This window comes from Dryobates pubescens, chromosome 4 (genome assembly GCF_014839835.1).
Source record: "Dryobates pubescens isolate bDryPub1 chromosome 4, bDryPub1.pri, whole genome shotgun sequence".
NCBI lineage: Eukaryota > Metazoa > Chordata > Aves > Piciformes > Picidae > Dryobates > Dryobates pubescens.
Window position 1 is genome coordinate 1,427,344 of NC_071615.1, and position 14,659 is coordinate 1,442,002.

Consider the following 14,659-nt stretch of genomic DNA (forward strand, 5'->3'; position numbering starts at 1 on the left):
CCCACCTATGAGCAGAAGTGAATGCAACAGATCACAGGAAGGTGTGGGTGCCCTTGCCACCAATCCCCCCACACCCATAGAGGGTAACTGAGTGGACTGAAGCTTGGCAAGCCCCAGCCTTTTGTTTCTCTTCCTATAACTAACCAGACTTTCAGAGAGTCCAGGCTCTCTTTCCTGCTCAGGACACCCTGGGAAGGGAGGGACTGCTTTAATGGCAGAGCCCTGCCTGATTCCTGAGGTCCTGGCTTTGTGGTGACCAGCCTGGGGTTGATGAGAACACTGCTGTGAAGGGCTGGGGCATTTGGAGCCTTCCATTAGTGATGCACAATCTTGCCTGCACTGATGGAGCTTTGGTTTGCTTCGTGTTGTTTGCCTGCAGTACAACTAGGAATGGCCTCAGTGCCTTGAATAAAACATCAGCTCTCTCTGAACCCATGGATGGGCACAGCCCAGGAAGGAGCAGCAGGGACAGCAAGAGAAGAGCTTCATTATCTCTTTGCTGCTGCTCCAGTGTTCCAAGCAGCAGTAGCAGAGGGAGAGCAAGGCTGTGGCTGCAGTAGGAGGTTGAGATCAGAAACCTGCCATCCCCATCCAACATGCCCACAGGGTTTCTCTGCCCTCAACCTGTGGGATGTGCTGTCCTGGTGGGTGAGCAGAAGCTCCTCACCTCATCAAACAGATCACCCCAGTGAAGCAGGAGGATTCCATGTGCCTGCAGCACATGCAGGCAGAAAGGCTGAGCCCTGCTCACGCCTTCAGGTCAGGGCTGGCACCAGGATCTCTGCTCACCTGAGAGGAGGGGGAAGGGGGCTGGTGAGTCAGCCTGGTAGCTTGCCAGGGCATTTTCCACCCCACCCTGTGGCTGGCATGTGTTTGAGAAGAGTGAAAGCAGCACAAGCAGCAGCAGACCCCACTGGGAAGCTCTGCTGCCAGTGTGCTGGTACTCAGGCTGGGGCCGGAGCCTTGGCTGGCCAGGGCAGTGCTGGGCATGAGTCTGAGCCATGCCTGTACCAAGAAGAGAGGCTGGGCTGGCACCTGGGCTGGCACCTGGGCTGGCAAGTAAGGGTGGTGAATGTCAAGGAGAAGCTGTGCAAAGGGCCTGGGGATCTTCACCTCTCCCTCCACTCCCCACAGCACTGCAGGGTCTAGTGTCTGCTCCTGGAACTGGAGGTGGTTTCAGCAGGGAGCAAGCTACTGGAACAGCCAGAGCTGGTTTTGCTAGCAAGCAGAGGGATGTGATGAAGTTATTATGAGGCTTTGTGTGATAAGAAGGGGAAGCAGTGACAGGCAGTGCTGCCTGCTTTGTTTGTCCCACTTGGTCTCCTCAAATAGGCTGATCTGGCTTACCAGCAAGCACACCAAAGAGAGCGGAGGCTAAGCAGGGAAACTACAAGATAAACAAACCCTCTGCCTCTAGCAGCAGATTGTGTCTGAAGTCTGTTCCAGCACTGAAAGCCCTTTCATGTTGTGCTTGCCTGAGAAATGTACCCTGGAACGTTTCAGAGCAGAATGGAGCTCACAACCTTTCAGGGCTGTCCAGCAGCCAAGCTGAAAGCATTTCCCAAGCACCAGAAGTGCTGTCCTCAAGAGCTGAGACCAGGGAGGTTTCTCCTGCATCCAGTCCCTGGGGAGGCTGCAGCCTCGTGGGCTGTGCTTTGGAGATGTTTAACTTGACAGCTGAAGGGCTGGAAACTCTTTATGGGAGAAGACATCACAAAGGCTTCTGCCTCCTTTTGTTCACTCCCCAGAGGCTGTAGGGAATCACCTGCCAAGTGCCAGTCCCTGCACAGCCAACACCTCCAGCCCCAGCAGCTTTCTGAGGGGCACTTCCAGGGCTTCCTTGGTTTCCAAGGGTGGTGTGAGGATGGAATCCCCAAGCTTGGCCTTGGCACAGAGACCTTTGACTTTGTCATGAAGGTTTCAAATGTTTTCAGTGCTGGGAGGAGTGTTTGAGGTTTGCTGCAGTGGGCAGTGTGGATCATTTTGAGCCTTGCTTCCAACAAGTGGAGCATCATGGAAGGCTGTAGTGCCAGGACCCGAAAGTCTTATCTCCTAGGCCAAGTCCTGGGTTCTTCATCCTGGCCTGTCTAGGGGAAGTTTGGATTGGAGATTAGGAAGAACTTCTTTGCTGCAGGAGTGCTCAGGTGTGAGGAACAGGCTGCCCAGGGAGGTGGTGGAGCCACTGTCCCTGGAGGTGCTCACAGAACATGGGGACATGGCACCTGGGGAGGTGGTTTTGGGGTCATGGTGGGGTTGGGTGGAAGGTTGAGCTCCATGGTCTTAGAGGTCTTTTCCAAGCTTAATGATTCCCCATGAGGGCAGTGAGAGCCTGGCACAGGCTGCCCAGGGAGGTGGTGGAAGCCTCCTGCCTGGAGGTGTTTGCAGCCAGGCTGGAGGTGGCTGTGAGCAACCTGCTGTGGTGTGAGGTGTCCCTGCCCATGGCAGGGGGTTGGAACTGGCTGAGCCCTGAGGTCCCTTCCAGCCCTGGCAGCTCTGTGATTCTCTGATGACTCTCTGATTTTAATCAGCCTTGCTGGAACTCCAAGGGCCAAGTCCAAGCACATCTGCTTGTGCTCCCTGGAGTAAACAACCAGCTCCCACTGCAGCATTTCCTACTCCTTCTACATCCTATTAGTAGTTCAAAACCTGCCTCAGTTGCAGCAGACCTCTCTTGCTGAGCCACCTGAGCCTGTGAGTGTGCTGTGCTGGGGCCATGCCAGCCAGCAGAGTCAGCCCTCAGTGCTGCTCACCTCAGGGACCTCAAGCAATGCTTTGTCTATCCCTGCAAGGTCTGCTTGGAGCAGACACCTGGTGCTGGCTCCAGGCTCCTCCACGTAGGTGTGAAGGGACATTTCCAGTGGCTTTCCCACTGTGTGGTCCTCCATGCAGCTCCAGGCTGCTTCCCTCTGCTCTGGCTGCTTAATGAGGACACATTGGACTTAAAACCTGGGGGTTGTGCTGTGCTGAGGTTTAAAGCTCTTCCTCAGGGTCAGCTCAGTTCCTCCATACCCAGACTGGAGATGGTTTTGAGTTAGAGACTCACTAAGTGCTTCAGGTTATTTGGAGGTGGTTTCAGTGATAACCTTTCTCTCTCCCTCTCTGGAAGGCTGTCACTAAACCCAGCTCCAGATGACCATGGCAGGGCAAGTGAAGGCTGACAGGTCTTAGATTCATGAAATGGTTTGTGTTAGATGGGAGCTTAAAGATCATCCAGTCCCAATGCCCCTGCCATGGGCATGGACACCTTTCACTAGTCCAGACTGTTCAAGGCCACATCCAGCCTGGCCTTGAACTCCTCCAGGGAGGAGATATCCACAGCCTCCTGGGCAACCTGCTCCAGTGTCTCCCCACCCTCTCTCTACAGACTCTCTTCCTAATATCCAGCCTAAATCTCCCCCCACCCAGTGGAAATCCATTCCCCTTCATCCTCTCACTACAAGCCCTTGTCAAAAGCCCCTCCCCAGCTTTCCTGTAGCTGCCCTTCAGGTACTGCAAGGCTGTTCTAAGGTCTCCCCAGAGCTTCAGTGCAGCACCAGTGGTCCCAGGGGGTTACACCAAACAGCTTCAGGACTTCCATCGGAACATTGAGAGCCTCCCCACTAAACCTTGCAGAGCAGGGCAAGGCATCAAATACAAAGTGCAAGGCTCCAGGAGAGCAGAGCACAAACAGCCCTGGGGCCTGAGCAAGGCAGCCCCCACCCCCAGCCCCCCTTTGCTGTCGCTGAAATCCATTGGGCTGCTGCTGCTTGACGCCGCAGGACGATTCTGGTCCATCCTGGCTGCAGGATGCTTCAGCTCAAAGCCTCTCTTTGCACTGCAGCTTCTGCAGTGTCTGGCACTTCAGCCTTCCTCCTCCCCTCTCTGTTTGTTTCTTTAACAAGAAATAATAAAATAAATCATCATTTAAATTAAGTATATAGATATATATAATACCACCCCCCCAACCCAAAGCTCTTTCTCCATGGCATCCAGCAGCTCACTGGGCTGCTTTTGATGCTGCTCTGCCATTTGAGCAGGCGTGGGGAGAGCTCTGTGACATGTTTACAAGTGCTTCCCTGGAGTCAGGCTCATAAATTGTAATTACAGCCATGCTAACTAGCCATAACCCCATTAAAAACACAACCCCTGGAGCATTTTGCCACTCACTGCTATACAAGAGCAAGAAAAGTGACTCAGCTGAGTGTCCTGCCCAGCCTGGGAGAGAAACGTTGATGTGACATGGAGAGTGGGCATGAGAAGGGAAAATCTTTCCCCTCTTCTTCAGGGTCATCATAAAATGGAAACCAAACTGCCCCAAAGTCGTTTGTCAGGGTGGTTTTCCCTCGAGGAGGGAGAGGTGAGCTGCTGTGCTGTGTTGGGGTGCTAGGAGGGGCTGTGGCATCACAGAACTGTGGAGAGAGGAAGAGACCTGAGGGGTCTGGAGCACAGCCCTGGGAGGAGAGGCTGAGGGAGCTGGGGTTGCTTAGCCTGCAGAAGAGGAGGCTCAGGGGAGACCTTCTTGCTCTCTCCAACTCCCTGAAGGGAGGTTGGAGCCAGGTGGGGGTTGGGCTCTTCTCCTAGGCACCCAGCACCAGAACAAGAGGACACAGCCTCAAGCTGTCCCAGGGGAGGTTTAGGCTGGAGGTGAGGAAGAAATTCTTCCCAGCAAGAGAGATTGGCCCTGGGGATGTGCTGCCCAGGGAGGTGGTGGAGTCCCCATCCCTGGAGGTGTTTAGGAAGGGCCTGGCTGAGGCACTTGGTGCCATAGCTTAGTTGATTAGATGGTGCTGGGTGAGAGGTTGGACTTGATGATCTTGGAGGTCTCTTCCAGCCTGGCTGATTGTGTGTGATCAAGTCCAGCTGCTCACCCACAGCTCACAATCTCACCACTACTGCTAAGGCACCACCACTAAACCACAGCCCTCAGCACCACATCCACAGAGCTTTTAAACACCTCTGGGGCACCAGCTCCTGGGCAGCCTCTTCCAGTGCCTGAGAACCCTTTCTGGGAAGATATTTCTCCTAATATCCAACCTAAACCTCCCCAGGTACAGCTTGGGTGGTGCAAACCTCTGTGTGTGGTGAGACACTGGAACAGGTTGCCCAGGAGAGCTGTGGCTGTCCCATCCCTGGAAGCGTTTAAGACCAGGCAGGCTTTGAGCAGCCTGGGCTAGTGGGAGGTGCCCTTGCTTGTGGCAGAGGGGTTTGAACTGGGTGATCTTTAAGGTCCCTTCCAACTGAAGCCATTCTATGAACCATGAGGCCATTTCTTCTTGCCCTGTTGCTTGGGGGAAGAGACCACCTCCCCCCCGGCTCCAGCCTCCTTGCGGGCAGCTGCAGAGAGCAGCAACGATGAGCTGCAAACATCGAGCTGGGTGGCTTTGCATGCTTGGGTGTACAGACACTGACAGCCCCAACCCCAGGCAGCCCCAGCACCCTCGTGCCCAGAGGCTGAGCACCCCACATCCTGACCCCTTCCTTCTTTCCCCCCAGCATGATGGAGTATTCCCTGGACGGACACAACGTGAGCCTCTCCGCCATCCGCACCGTCCGGGTCCTGCGGCCGCTGCGAGCCATCAACAGGGTCCCAAGTAAGTAACAGCTCTGCCCCCCTGCTGCAGCTCAGGCTCTGCCCCCCTGCTGCAGCTCAGGCTCTGCCCCCCTGCTGCAGCTCAGGCTCTGCCCCCCTGCTGCAGCTCAGGCTCTGCCCCCCTGCTGCAGCTCAGGCTCTGCCCCCCTGCTGCAGCTCAGGCTCTGCCCCCCTGCTGCAGCTCAGGCTCTGGCACCCTGCTGCAGCTCAGGCTCTGCCCCGCTGCTGCTGGGCTGCCTGCTGCAGCTCCGGCTCTGCCCCGCTGCTGCTGGGCTGCCTGCTGCAGCTCAGGCTCGGCCCCGCTGCTGCTGGGCTGCCTGCTGCAGCTCAGGCTCTGCCTGCCTCATCCCCTGGGAAAACTGAGGGGTTAAATCCCCCCCAGCCTGGCTGGGTCCTGCAGCAGGCAGTCTGCTGCCCACACTGCCGAGAGCACAGCCATAGAATCGTGGAATTGTTGTGGTTGGAAGAGACCTTTCAGATGATCAAGTCCAGTTGTTAACCCAGCACTGCCAGGCCAGCACTACGCCATGGCCCTCAGCACCACATCCCTGGAACTGAATCCCTGGAGGGCACTCTGCCATTCCCCTGGGTAGCCAGTTCCAGGGCTTGACAACTGTTTTGGGGAAGGAACTGTTCCTAAAGCCCACCCTGAACCTCCCCTTGGGCAAGCTGAGAGCACTTCCACTTGTTGCTGGGAAGGGGAGAGACTCCCACCTCACTCCAGCCTCCTTCCAGGGAGCTGCAGAGAGCCAGGAGGTCTCCCCTCAGCCTCCTCTTCTGCCCAGGTCCCTCAGCTGCTCCTCCCCAAGCCTGTCCTGCAGACCCTTCCCCAGCTTTGCTGTCCTGCTCTGGGCACACTTGTGACAGCTTTTTGTTCGATGTGGGTGGGTTAAACCACCATAACTCCACCACCTGCGTGCCCTGGCAGTGAGGGACTCCTTCACTTGCATTTTTAAAGGCAGGTTAGAGATTATTTGGTATAATTTTCAGTGCTGGTAAGGGGCAAAGGAGCAGGTTCTGTCCTGGGGATGCTGAATCCTCAGGGCTGTCTTCCAAGGGTTTTGGTGAGCCCTTTGAGGCAAGCAACCCTCTGCTCCTGCTGCAGAGTGAATAACAAAGTTCCCCTACAGAAAGGGGAGAGGTCAGTTCTAAGAAGGCTCTTCCTGCCCAGGATGTGTTCATCTTCCCCCTCTCAGCTGTTTGAGGTCTTTCATTTCTTTGTGTTCAGGATTAGAAGCACAGCAGCCTGTGCTGCTGGTGAACCACCACAAAGGCTCTGCTGTCATGGAGAACAAAATTGGGTTCAGCCATGATGGAGAGTTCAAGTGGCTCCTAAATCCATTTTCAAGTGGCTTCAGCTGCCTGTCTTCTAAATCCAATTTGAAAGACAAACCAACAAGTTGAAATCATTTCCTACTGGCATCAAGCCTCTGCTGAGTGATGCTTTGTGAGGGAGCACTCTCAGAGTGCTTTAACCCAAACCTGCTCAGTTCCAAACACAGCAGCACTGGGTGGGGATCATGGAGGTTCCTTCAGCTCCTCTCTGTTCCCTCCTTCCACAAGCAGGTTTGAATGGCACAGCTCCACCAGTCACAGGCTCACAGTACCTTAGAGGTTGGAAGGGACCTCCAGAGATCATCCAGTCCAACCCCCCTGCCAGATCAGGAGCACCCAGGGTATCCAGGAGGGGTTTGGATGTGTCCAGAGCAGGAGACTCCACAACCTCTCAGGGCAGCCTGCCCCAAGGCCCTGGCAGCCTCCCTGCAAAGAAGTTTCTCCTCATGTTGGGCTGAAACCTTCTCTGCTCAAGTTTGTCTCCATTGTTCCTTGGCTTATCCCTGCACCCCACCCAAAAGAGCTTGGCCCCCTCCCCTTGCCCCCCACCCCTCAGCTATTGATAGACATTGATCAGATCCCTCTCAGCCTTCTCCTCTCCAGCCTCAACAGCCCCAGGGCTCTCAGTCTCTCTTCCCAGGGGAGATGCTCAAGTCCCCTAAGCATCCTCCTGGCTCTCCCTTGGACTCTCCCCAGCAGCTCTCTGTCTCTCTTGACCTGGGGAGCCCAGAACTGGCCACAGGATTGGAGCTGTGGTCTGAGCAGGGCAGAGCAGAGGGGGAGCAGAACCTCCCCAGCCCTGCTGGCCACACTTTGCTTGCTGCCCCCCAGGATCCCCTTGGCTCTCTTGGCCCCCAGGGCACATTGCTGCCCATGGAGGACTTGCTGCCCACCAGCACTCCAAGGCCTTCAGCAAATCCTTGCTGAACCTCCTGCCTTGGCTACTTGTCCATCAGGTCAGCACAGCTGGGGACAGCAAAACAAAGCCCCCTGGAAGGGTTTCAGTCCCAGCCCCTCAGATGAACATGCAAGGGAACAGATGGGTGTTCACACACAGGAGCCTTTGAAGTTTCTCTCTGGGCTCCAATTGTTCAGGATTTTCCTTTGTAAAAGAAAACAAATCAGTAACTTCAGCAGGGACAGCAGGAGGAGTTTAAAGCAAGAAATGAGAGACTTAAAAGGGACCCTGAGAGCCTCTGGAGCTTTGTTTTTTCCTAAGGAGGTTTTGTTGCCAGGGTTTCAGAGCCGCTCCAAAGCACAACACAAGGTTGTCACTGTGGGGTTTGAGCCTGGTGGCTTTGTGGCATCAGGGGGACTCTGGCATGAGGTCAGCTCGAGCCATGCCAAGCTGTGGTGGGGGTCAGGCTTGCTCTGAGGAGACTGAAATGCCCAGGGGAGTGGTGGGAGTGTTCAAGAGCAGTGTGGACATGGCCCTGGAGGGCAGGCTTCAATGGCCATGCTGGTGCTGGGCTTGATGACCTTCCAGGTCTTTTCCAACTGAAATGATTCTAAATCCACAAAGCCCTTTGTAGCCCTCCCACGAAGCAGTGGACATCCCAGGCTGGGACTCAGCCTGGCTGAGAGCAGAAGCCAGGGGAAACTGGGATTTTAATCCCTCTTAAACCAAGGCCCAGGGATGCAATGCCCCCAGGGTGAGGGGAAATTCTGATCTGAGTCCAGCTCGTGTCTGAAGCTTTGAAGCAAGCCCTCTGGGCTCTCCTGTGCTGCATTGGCCACTTGGAGTATTTTTTTCCACTCTTTCCAAAGACAGACAGTGGAAAAGATTCCTTTGTTTGTTTGTCTGCTGCTGTTGACAGTGCAGGAGACTGAATGTGAAGAGCTCCATCCCTGTTTAGAGTTGAGCTGCTGGGCTTGAGGGGCACTCAGGCTGACCTTACACCAGGGGCTTGAACAAGTGGCACTTGGAGCCATGGTTTAGCAGTCAGGAGGTGCTGGGTGACAGGTTGGACTTGATGATCTCTGAGGTCTTTTCCAACCTTATTGATTCTGTGAAGTGCCAGGGTTAGGATTCCTTGAAGCACCTCAGTTGCTGGAGGGCAGATCCTCACAGGCTTGACTTGTTCAGGAGACAACAACTGCATCCACTTTCCCCATCACTGCTTCAGACTATTTCAGGCTGATATAATCCAGGGCTGGTGGAGAATGGGCAGTGGCAACCCTCTCTTTGGGTATCTCTTTGTAGCTTCTGCTAATGCCAGAGATGCAATTCTGCTCTTTCATCCATGGGGACAGGATCATGGAATGGTTTGGTGTCATCCAGCCCACCCCCCCCTGCAGCCAGCAGGGACAGCCCCAACCAGAGCAGGCTGCTCAGAGCCCCAAACAGCCTGACTTGGGGTAGTTCCAGGGATGGAGCATCTCCCACCTCTCTGGGTAACCCCCTCCTCTCTGACCTCTCCCCAGTGTAAAAGCTTTCTTCCATCTATCTAACCTGAATCTCCCTCTTGTAGTTTGAAACCATCAGCCCTTGCTCCTGTCACAAGAGACCCTGTGAAAAAGTCTGCCCCCAGCTTTCTGATCTGCTCCATTAAGTACTGAAAGGTCACCAGAAGGACTCCCTGGAGCCTTCTCTTCTCCAGGCTGAACGACCCCAGCTCTCTCAGCAGAGGGATTCCTGCCCTCTGAGCACTTTTGTGGCCTCCTCTGGAGGCTAAGGCTTAGCTTGGATTACCACAACCCAGCCAGCAGTGGGTCCCACTCAGCCCCATCCATGCTGTGCCTGACCAGAAAGCTGGGGGCAGACTTTTGCACAGGGTCTCTTGTGACAGCCTTTGTACCTCAGCCCCTGCTGGCAAGAGGGTTTTGGCTCAGTAGGAGCCACCAAAGGGACATTGAGCAGATGTGAATGAGGAGAATACTCAGTTTAGGTGAGAGCTGAGGAAGAATTTCTTCCCCAGGAGAGAGTGGTCAGGCACTGGGGGGCAAAAGTTGCCCAGAGATGCTGTGGAGGCTCCAAGCCTGGAAGTGTTGAAATCCAGACTGAAATGAGCCCTGAGCAACCTGTTCCTTGCCCATGGTGGGGTAGAACTAAATGATCTGGAAGGTCCCTTCCACTCCAAACCATTCCACAGTTCTCTGGCTGGATGAGAAGAGGTGACCCTGGTGTTCAGCTGACAGCACAGGAGGAGCAGGGATCCATGAGAAACAGCTGCTGAGCCATCCCTGCAGTGCCTGAGCCTGGGCCCCAGCCAGTTCTATTAGCTCTTCACTTCCAGACACAATAAATTCACCCAAGAGATCATTTCAGTTTGGTTTTACTTGTTAAGCTAAGAAAGGAGAGCCCTGGCCAAGGAAAACATCATCTCCATCAGAAATTGTTCCTTCCAAATGACTGGAAAAGAGAATTCCTGCAAGCCCTGTGCTTGGCAGGGGCTGCAGTCAGGGTTGGAGGGGGGTTTATTTCAGCAGTGGTCACTGGTTTGGTGTTTGTGGTGGGGTTGGTTTTTTCCTTCCCCAAATCCCTTTCACTGCTTTATTTTCTGTTTGGTTTTTCCCCCCCCTGCTGTGTGGTTTAAAGCAGGCATCCCCTGGAAAGGGAAGGAAAAGCCATCCTGGGCCCTTGGTGCAGCCTACCCAATGCCTCCCCCCTGCTCTTTTCCCCAGGGCACATTTGCCATCCTGCTGGGAGCCCAGAGCACCCTTAAAGGCTAACAGAGAGGTGGCTCCAACCTCCAGCATGGTGCCCCTGAGCAGCCCCAAAGACCCAAAGCAGCTGAGTGGAAAGAAGTTGTCTGGCAGGGGGAGAGAAAATTTAACCATCTTTGGGGTAACAGAAAACAAGGAAGAGTGAGGATAGTGGTGAGGGGGGAGAAAGGAGAGGGGGAAGAGGCAGTTCCAGCATCGCCTCCCCAGTGGGCACTGAGTCTTGCCTGCTGGTCACAGTCGCACAGGGGTAGGGGGTGGGAAGGGGCCACTGGAAATCACCAAGGCCACCCCCCTGCCAGGGCAGGGTCACCTCCTGGAAGTCACACAGGAGCACACCCAGGCAGCTTTTGAGTGCCTGCAGAGGTGGAGACCCCAGCACCTCCCAGGGCAGCCTGCTCCAGGGCTCCAGCACCCTGAAAGAAGTTCCTCCTCACCTTTAGAAGGAGCTTCTTATGTTCCAGCCCCTGACCCCTTGTCCTGTCACTGGGCACTGCTGAAAACAGACTGCTCCCTTCCTCCTGACACCCAGCCTTTAAGTGTTGATCAGCACTGATGAGCTCCCCCCTCAGCCTTCTCCAGACTACCCCCCCCCCAGTTCTCTGTCTCTCCTAAGGGAGCTGTTCCAATCCCCTCAGCATCTTTGTAGCCCTTGTTTCCCAGGAGAGGTTTGCAAGGCACACCTGCAGGGCAGCGCTGTGGATGTGCTGCTGGGGGCCTGCTGATGGCTTTACAGAACTCAAAGCCCCCTTTCACCTCCAGCCCTGGGCTTTGCCTCCCTCCTGGAGCAGAGGCTGCTGCCATCCCTGCTGCTGGCGCTGCCGTTGTGCCTATGAGGGGTGGTAGCAAGGCTGCTGGCCGGCGTCCTGTGCTCGCCACCATGGCCTGGCTGCCAGCACGGGGTCCCTCCTCCACGGGGTGGCGTGGGGACAGGGCCTGGAGGGCAGCTGAGGGCGTGGGGAGGGCTGGCACAGGGCATGGGTGGCAGAATCATGGCTCCTGCAGGGAGGAATCCACTGCCGGTGCCAGCGGTGGGGAGCCGCAAGGCAGCCAAGGCTCCGCTGGGCATGGAGACCTTGAAAGGCTCTTCTCTGGGCTGCAGAGGTTATTACTCACACCTAATTATTTATTAGTGCAGCTTTCTTGGCCAGGGTGATGCAGCCACTGGTGCTGTGCTGACAGGGGACCGGCAGCTCCAGCCCTGCTTGGCTGCGCTGCGCTTCCGCTGGCAGAGGGAGACGAGGAGGAGGGTGAGGTGGTGTGACAGGGCTCCAGCTCCTGCTGCTGCTGCCTGCCATGGCCTGGGGGATGCCAGGCTGGACAGGTTGTGCTGCCCTGGACATCCTGCTCCTCCCAGCACCCATCTCTGGAGTCTACAGATGCCAGGCTGCACCTCAGCATTGTTAGAGAGAGTGCCAGGCAGTGACTTACTCTGCTCTGCTGAGACCTCCCCTGCAGTGCTGGGGCCAGCTTGGGAGTCCACAGCACAGACAGGAGCAGGGCCAGAGGAGGCCACAGCAATGCTGGGAAGCCAGGCTGAGAGAGTTGGGGTTGTTCTGGAGAAGAGAAAGCTCCAGGGAGACCTTTGAGTGCTTGAAGGGTTGCAGGTCAGAAAGCTGTGGACAGCTCCGTGGAGTTGTGCAGGGATGAGGCTCTTAAAGCAGCTTCAGCTAGGAGCCTGCATGAGCCTCTGGATAGTTCAGCTGAATGATTGCTGTGAGTCAAGGAGAGGTGTTCAGTGTCTTCACAAACACATGCTGGCAGTTTCTGGGCAGGCTGATGGGGGCACCCCTCCAGGGAAGGCTGCCTTGCAGAGCTTTGCCCTCCTTTGGGTGTCGTGAAGTGCTGTGACGCTGGAAACATCTGCAGCCCCCACTGTGGTGGCTCGAAAGTTACCCACCCCCCACCCCCCAGCCCCCCAGCTAACCTGGAGAGAATCCCCCCCAGGTAAAACCTGGCAGCCCAGCTGAGCTGGAGAGCAAGTGGAGCTGTGCTTGCAGGCAAAGCTGCCGCCTGGGAAGAGGAAGTGCAATGAAAAGGCACAAAATAGGCAACCCTGACCCAGACTGGCAGTTTGCAACTGGCACAAGAAACCTCTCTGCCCCTGGACAGCACCAGGGGGGTCCCAACAGCTTCCTCCTCTCCCCCCCCTTTCTCCCTTGTACAGGGGACAAGAGAAAGAGCAGAGAGTAGCTTGGCCTTAGCCCCAGCAGCCAAGCTCAGCAGCAGCCAAGCAAAAGGCAGCAGGTGGATTCTGCTGGAGTGAAGAAGTCACAGAGGAGAGAGAAAGTTACAGAACAAACTTCAAGTTAGTGAGCAGCCCCAGGGGATCCCTTAGACCCTATCATTATCCTCAGGGCTGGATGAGAGGCTGGCCTTGATGATCTCTGAGGTCTCTTCTATGATTCTAACAGCAACTTTCTCTGCTCCTTTCTCTTCTCCCTTTTGGAGAAGGGGGTTGGGGGGGCTGAAAAAGGAGAAGCTGGTAGCTTCCCCTGGTCCTTGACCCAGGGTGGGCTTCTTGTGCAGTCTGTCCACTGTAAATCCCTGTCAGGATGGTAAATCCTGGATGGTTTGAACATATCCATTGCATTCCATTGCAGACTGTAAACCCAGCTCCCATTTGCTTCCAGCTGGGCTGGGCTGGCAAAGCTAATCTTGGGGTGGGGTGTGGGGGAAGGAGACTTGGGGGTGCTGGTGGAGGAGAAGCTCACCAGGAGCTCTCAGTGTGCACTTGCAGCCCAGGAAGCCAAGCAGAGCCTGGGCTGCAGCAAGAGAAGTGTGGCCAGCAGGGCCAGGGAGGGGATTCTCCCCCTCTGCTCAGCTCTGCTGAGACCCCACCTGCAGTACTGCCTCCAGCTCTGGAGCCCCTATTGCAAGAGGGATCTGGAGGGGCTGGAAGGTGTCCAGAGCAGGGCCAGGAGGATGAGCAGAGGGCTGGAGCTGCTCTGCTATGGGGACAGACTGAGGGAGTTGGGGCTGTTCAGTCTGGAGAAGAGAAGGCTCTGAGGAGACCTAATTGTGACCTTCCAGTATCTGAAGGGGGCTCCAAGAAGGCTGGGGAGGGACTGCTCAGGATCTCAGGCAGTGATAGGACTAGGGGGAATGGAATGAAGCTGGAGGTGGGGAGATTCAGGCTGGAGGTCAGGAGGAAGTTCTTCCCCATGAGAGTGGTGAAGCCCTGGAATGGGTTGTCCAGGGAGGTGGTTGGGGCCCCATCCCTGGAGGTGTTTAAGCCCAGGCTGGCTGAGGCTCTGGCCAGGCTGATCTAGTGTGGGGTGTCCCTGCCCATGGCAGGGGGGTTTGAACTGGGTGATCCTGGGGGTCCCTTCCAACCCTGCCTGATGCTGTGATACTAACCCCACACTCCCTGTGCAGCGATCAGGCTGAGAGGGAAACACAAAGGTCCCAGCAGCTCTGCCCAGGAGGCTCTGGCCACCCAGGCAGGCTGGGGCTGGTGTGGCAGCTCCCAGCAAGGAGCTCTGCTAACCTCTCTTCTCCTTCTCCCCACAGGTATGAGGATACTCGTCACCCTGCTCCTGGACACTCTGCCTATGTTAGGCAACGTCCTCCTCCTGTGCTTCTTTGTCTTCTTCATCTTCGGGATTGTCGGCGTGCAGCTCTGGGCAGGGCTGCTCAGGAACAGGTGTTTCATAGACAGGAACTTTGTAATGTAAGTACAGCCCCCCAGGAGCCCCCAAACCCCCAAATCTCCGTGTTTGCTTCCTTTCTGCCTCTCCTCTATTGGAGAAGCCCTCAGGCAGGGTCAGCAACCAGCTGGGGTGCAGGGCTGGGTCGAGCATGAAGATGGTCAGGGGCCTGGAGCACCTCTCCTGCAAGGACAGGCTGAGAGAGCTGGGGCTCAGTTCTGTGGCTCTGTGGTTCCTGGATCTCCTCCAGCAGCAGCTAGTGGTGAATTTGGGTGGCTGTGCAGAGTCTGGTGCCTGTGCCCAAGCCTGGTTGCTTGGTGCTCCAGGATGATGTGAGCATTCCACCCGGAGAAAGGAGGCTTCTGGCACGCCTGTGGTGCAGGATGATGCTGTGGCATCATCACCCAAACTGAAGATCCTGTCTTGGGTTTACTTGGTTAAC

General features: G+C 55.9%; 1 protein-coding gene across 1 annotated transcript in view; it reads left to right on the plus strand.

Moving 5' to 3' along the window:
• Window positions 1–14,659, plus strand: part of CACNA1H (calcium voltage-gated channel subunit alpha1 H) — a 131,748-nt gene that overhangs the window by 5,817 nt on the left and 111,272 nt on the right. The window contains exons 3-5 of the mRNA XM_054180227.1: window positions 5,473–5,570; window positions 6,798–6,968; window positions 14,081–14,240. Of these exons, the coding sequence (XP_054036202.1) occupies window positions 5,473–5,570; window positions 6,798–6,968; window positions 14,081–14,240 (429 nt within the window). The remainder of the gene's footprint in view (window positions 1–5,472; window positions 5,571–6,797; window positions 6,969–14,080; window positions 14,241–14,659) is intronic.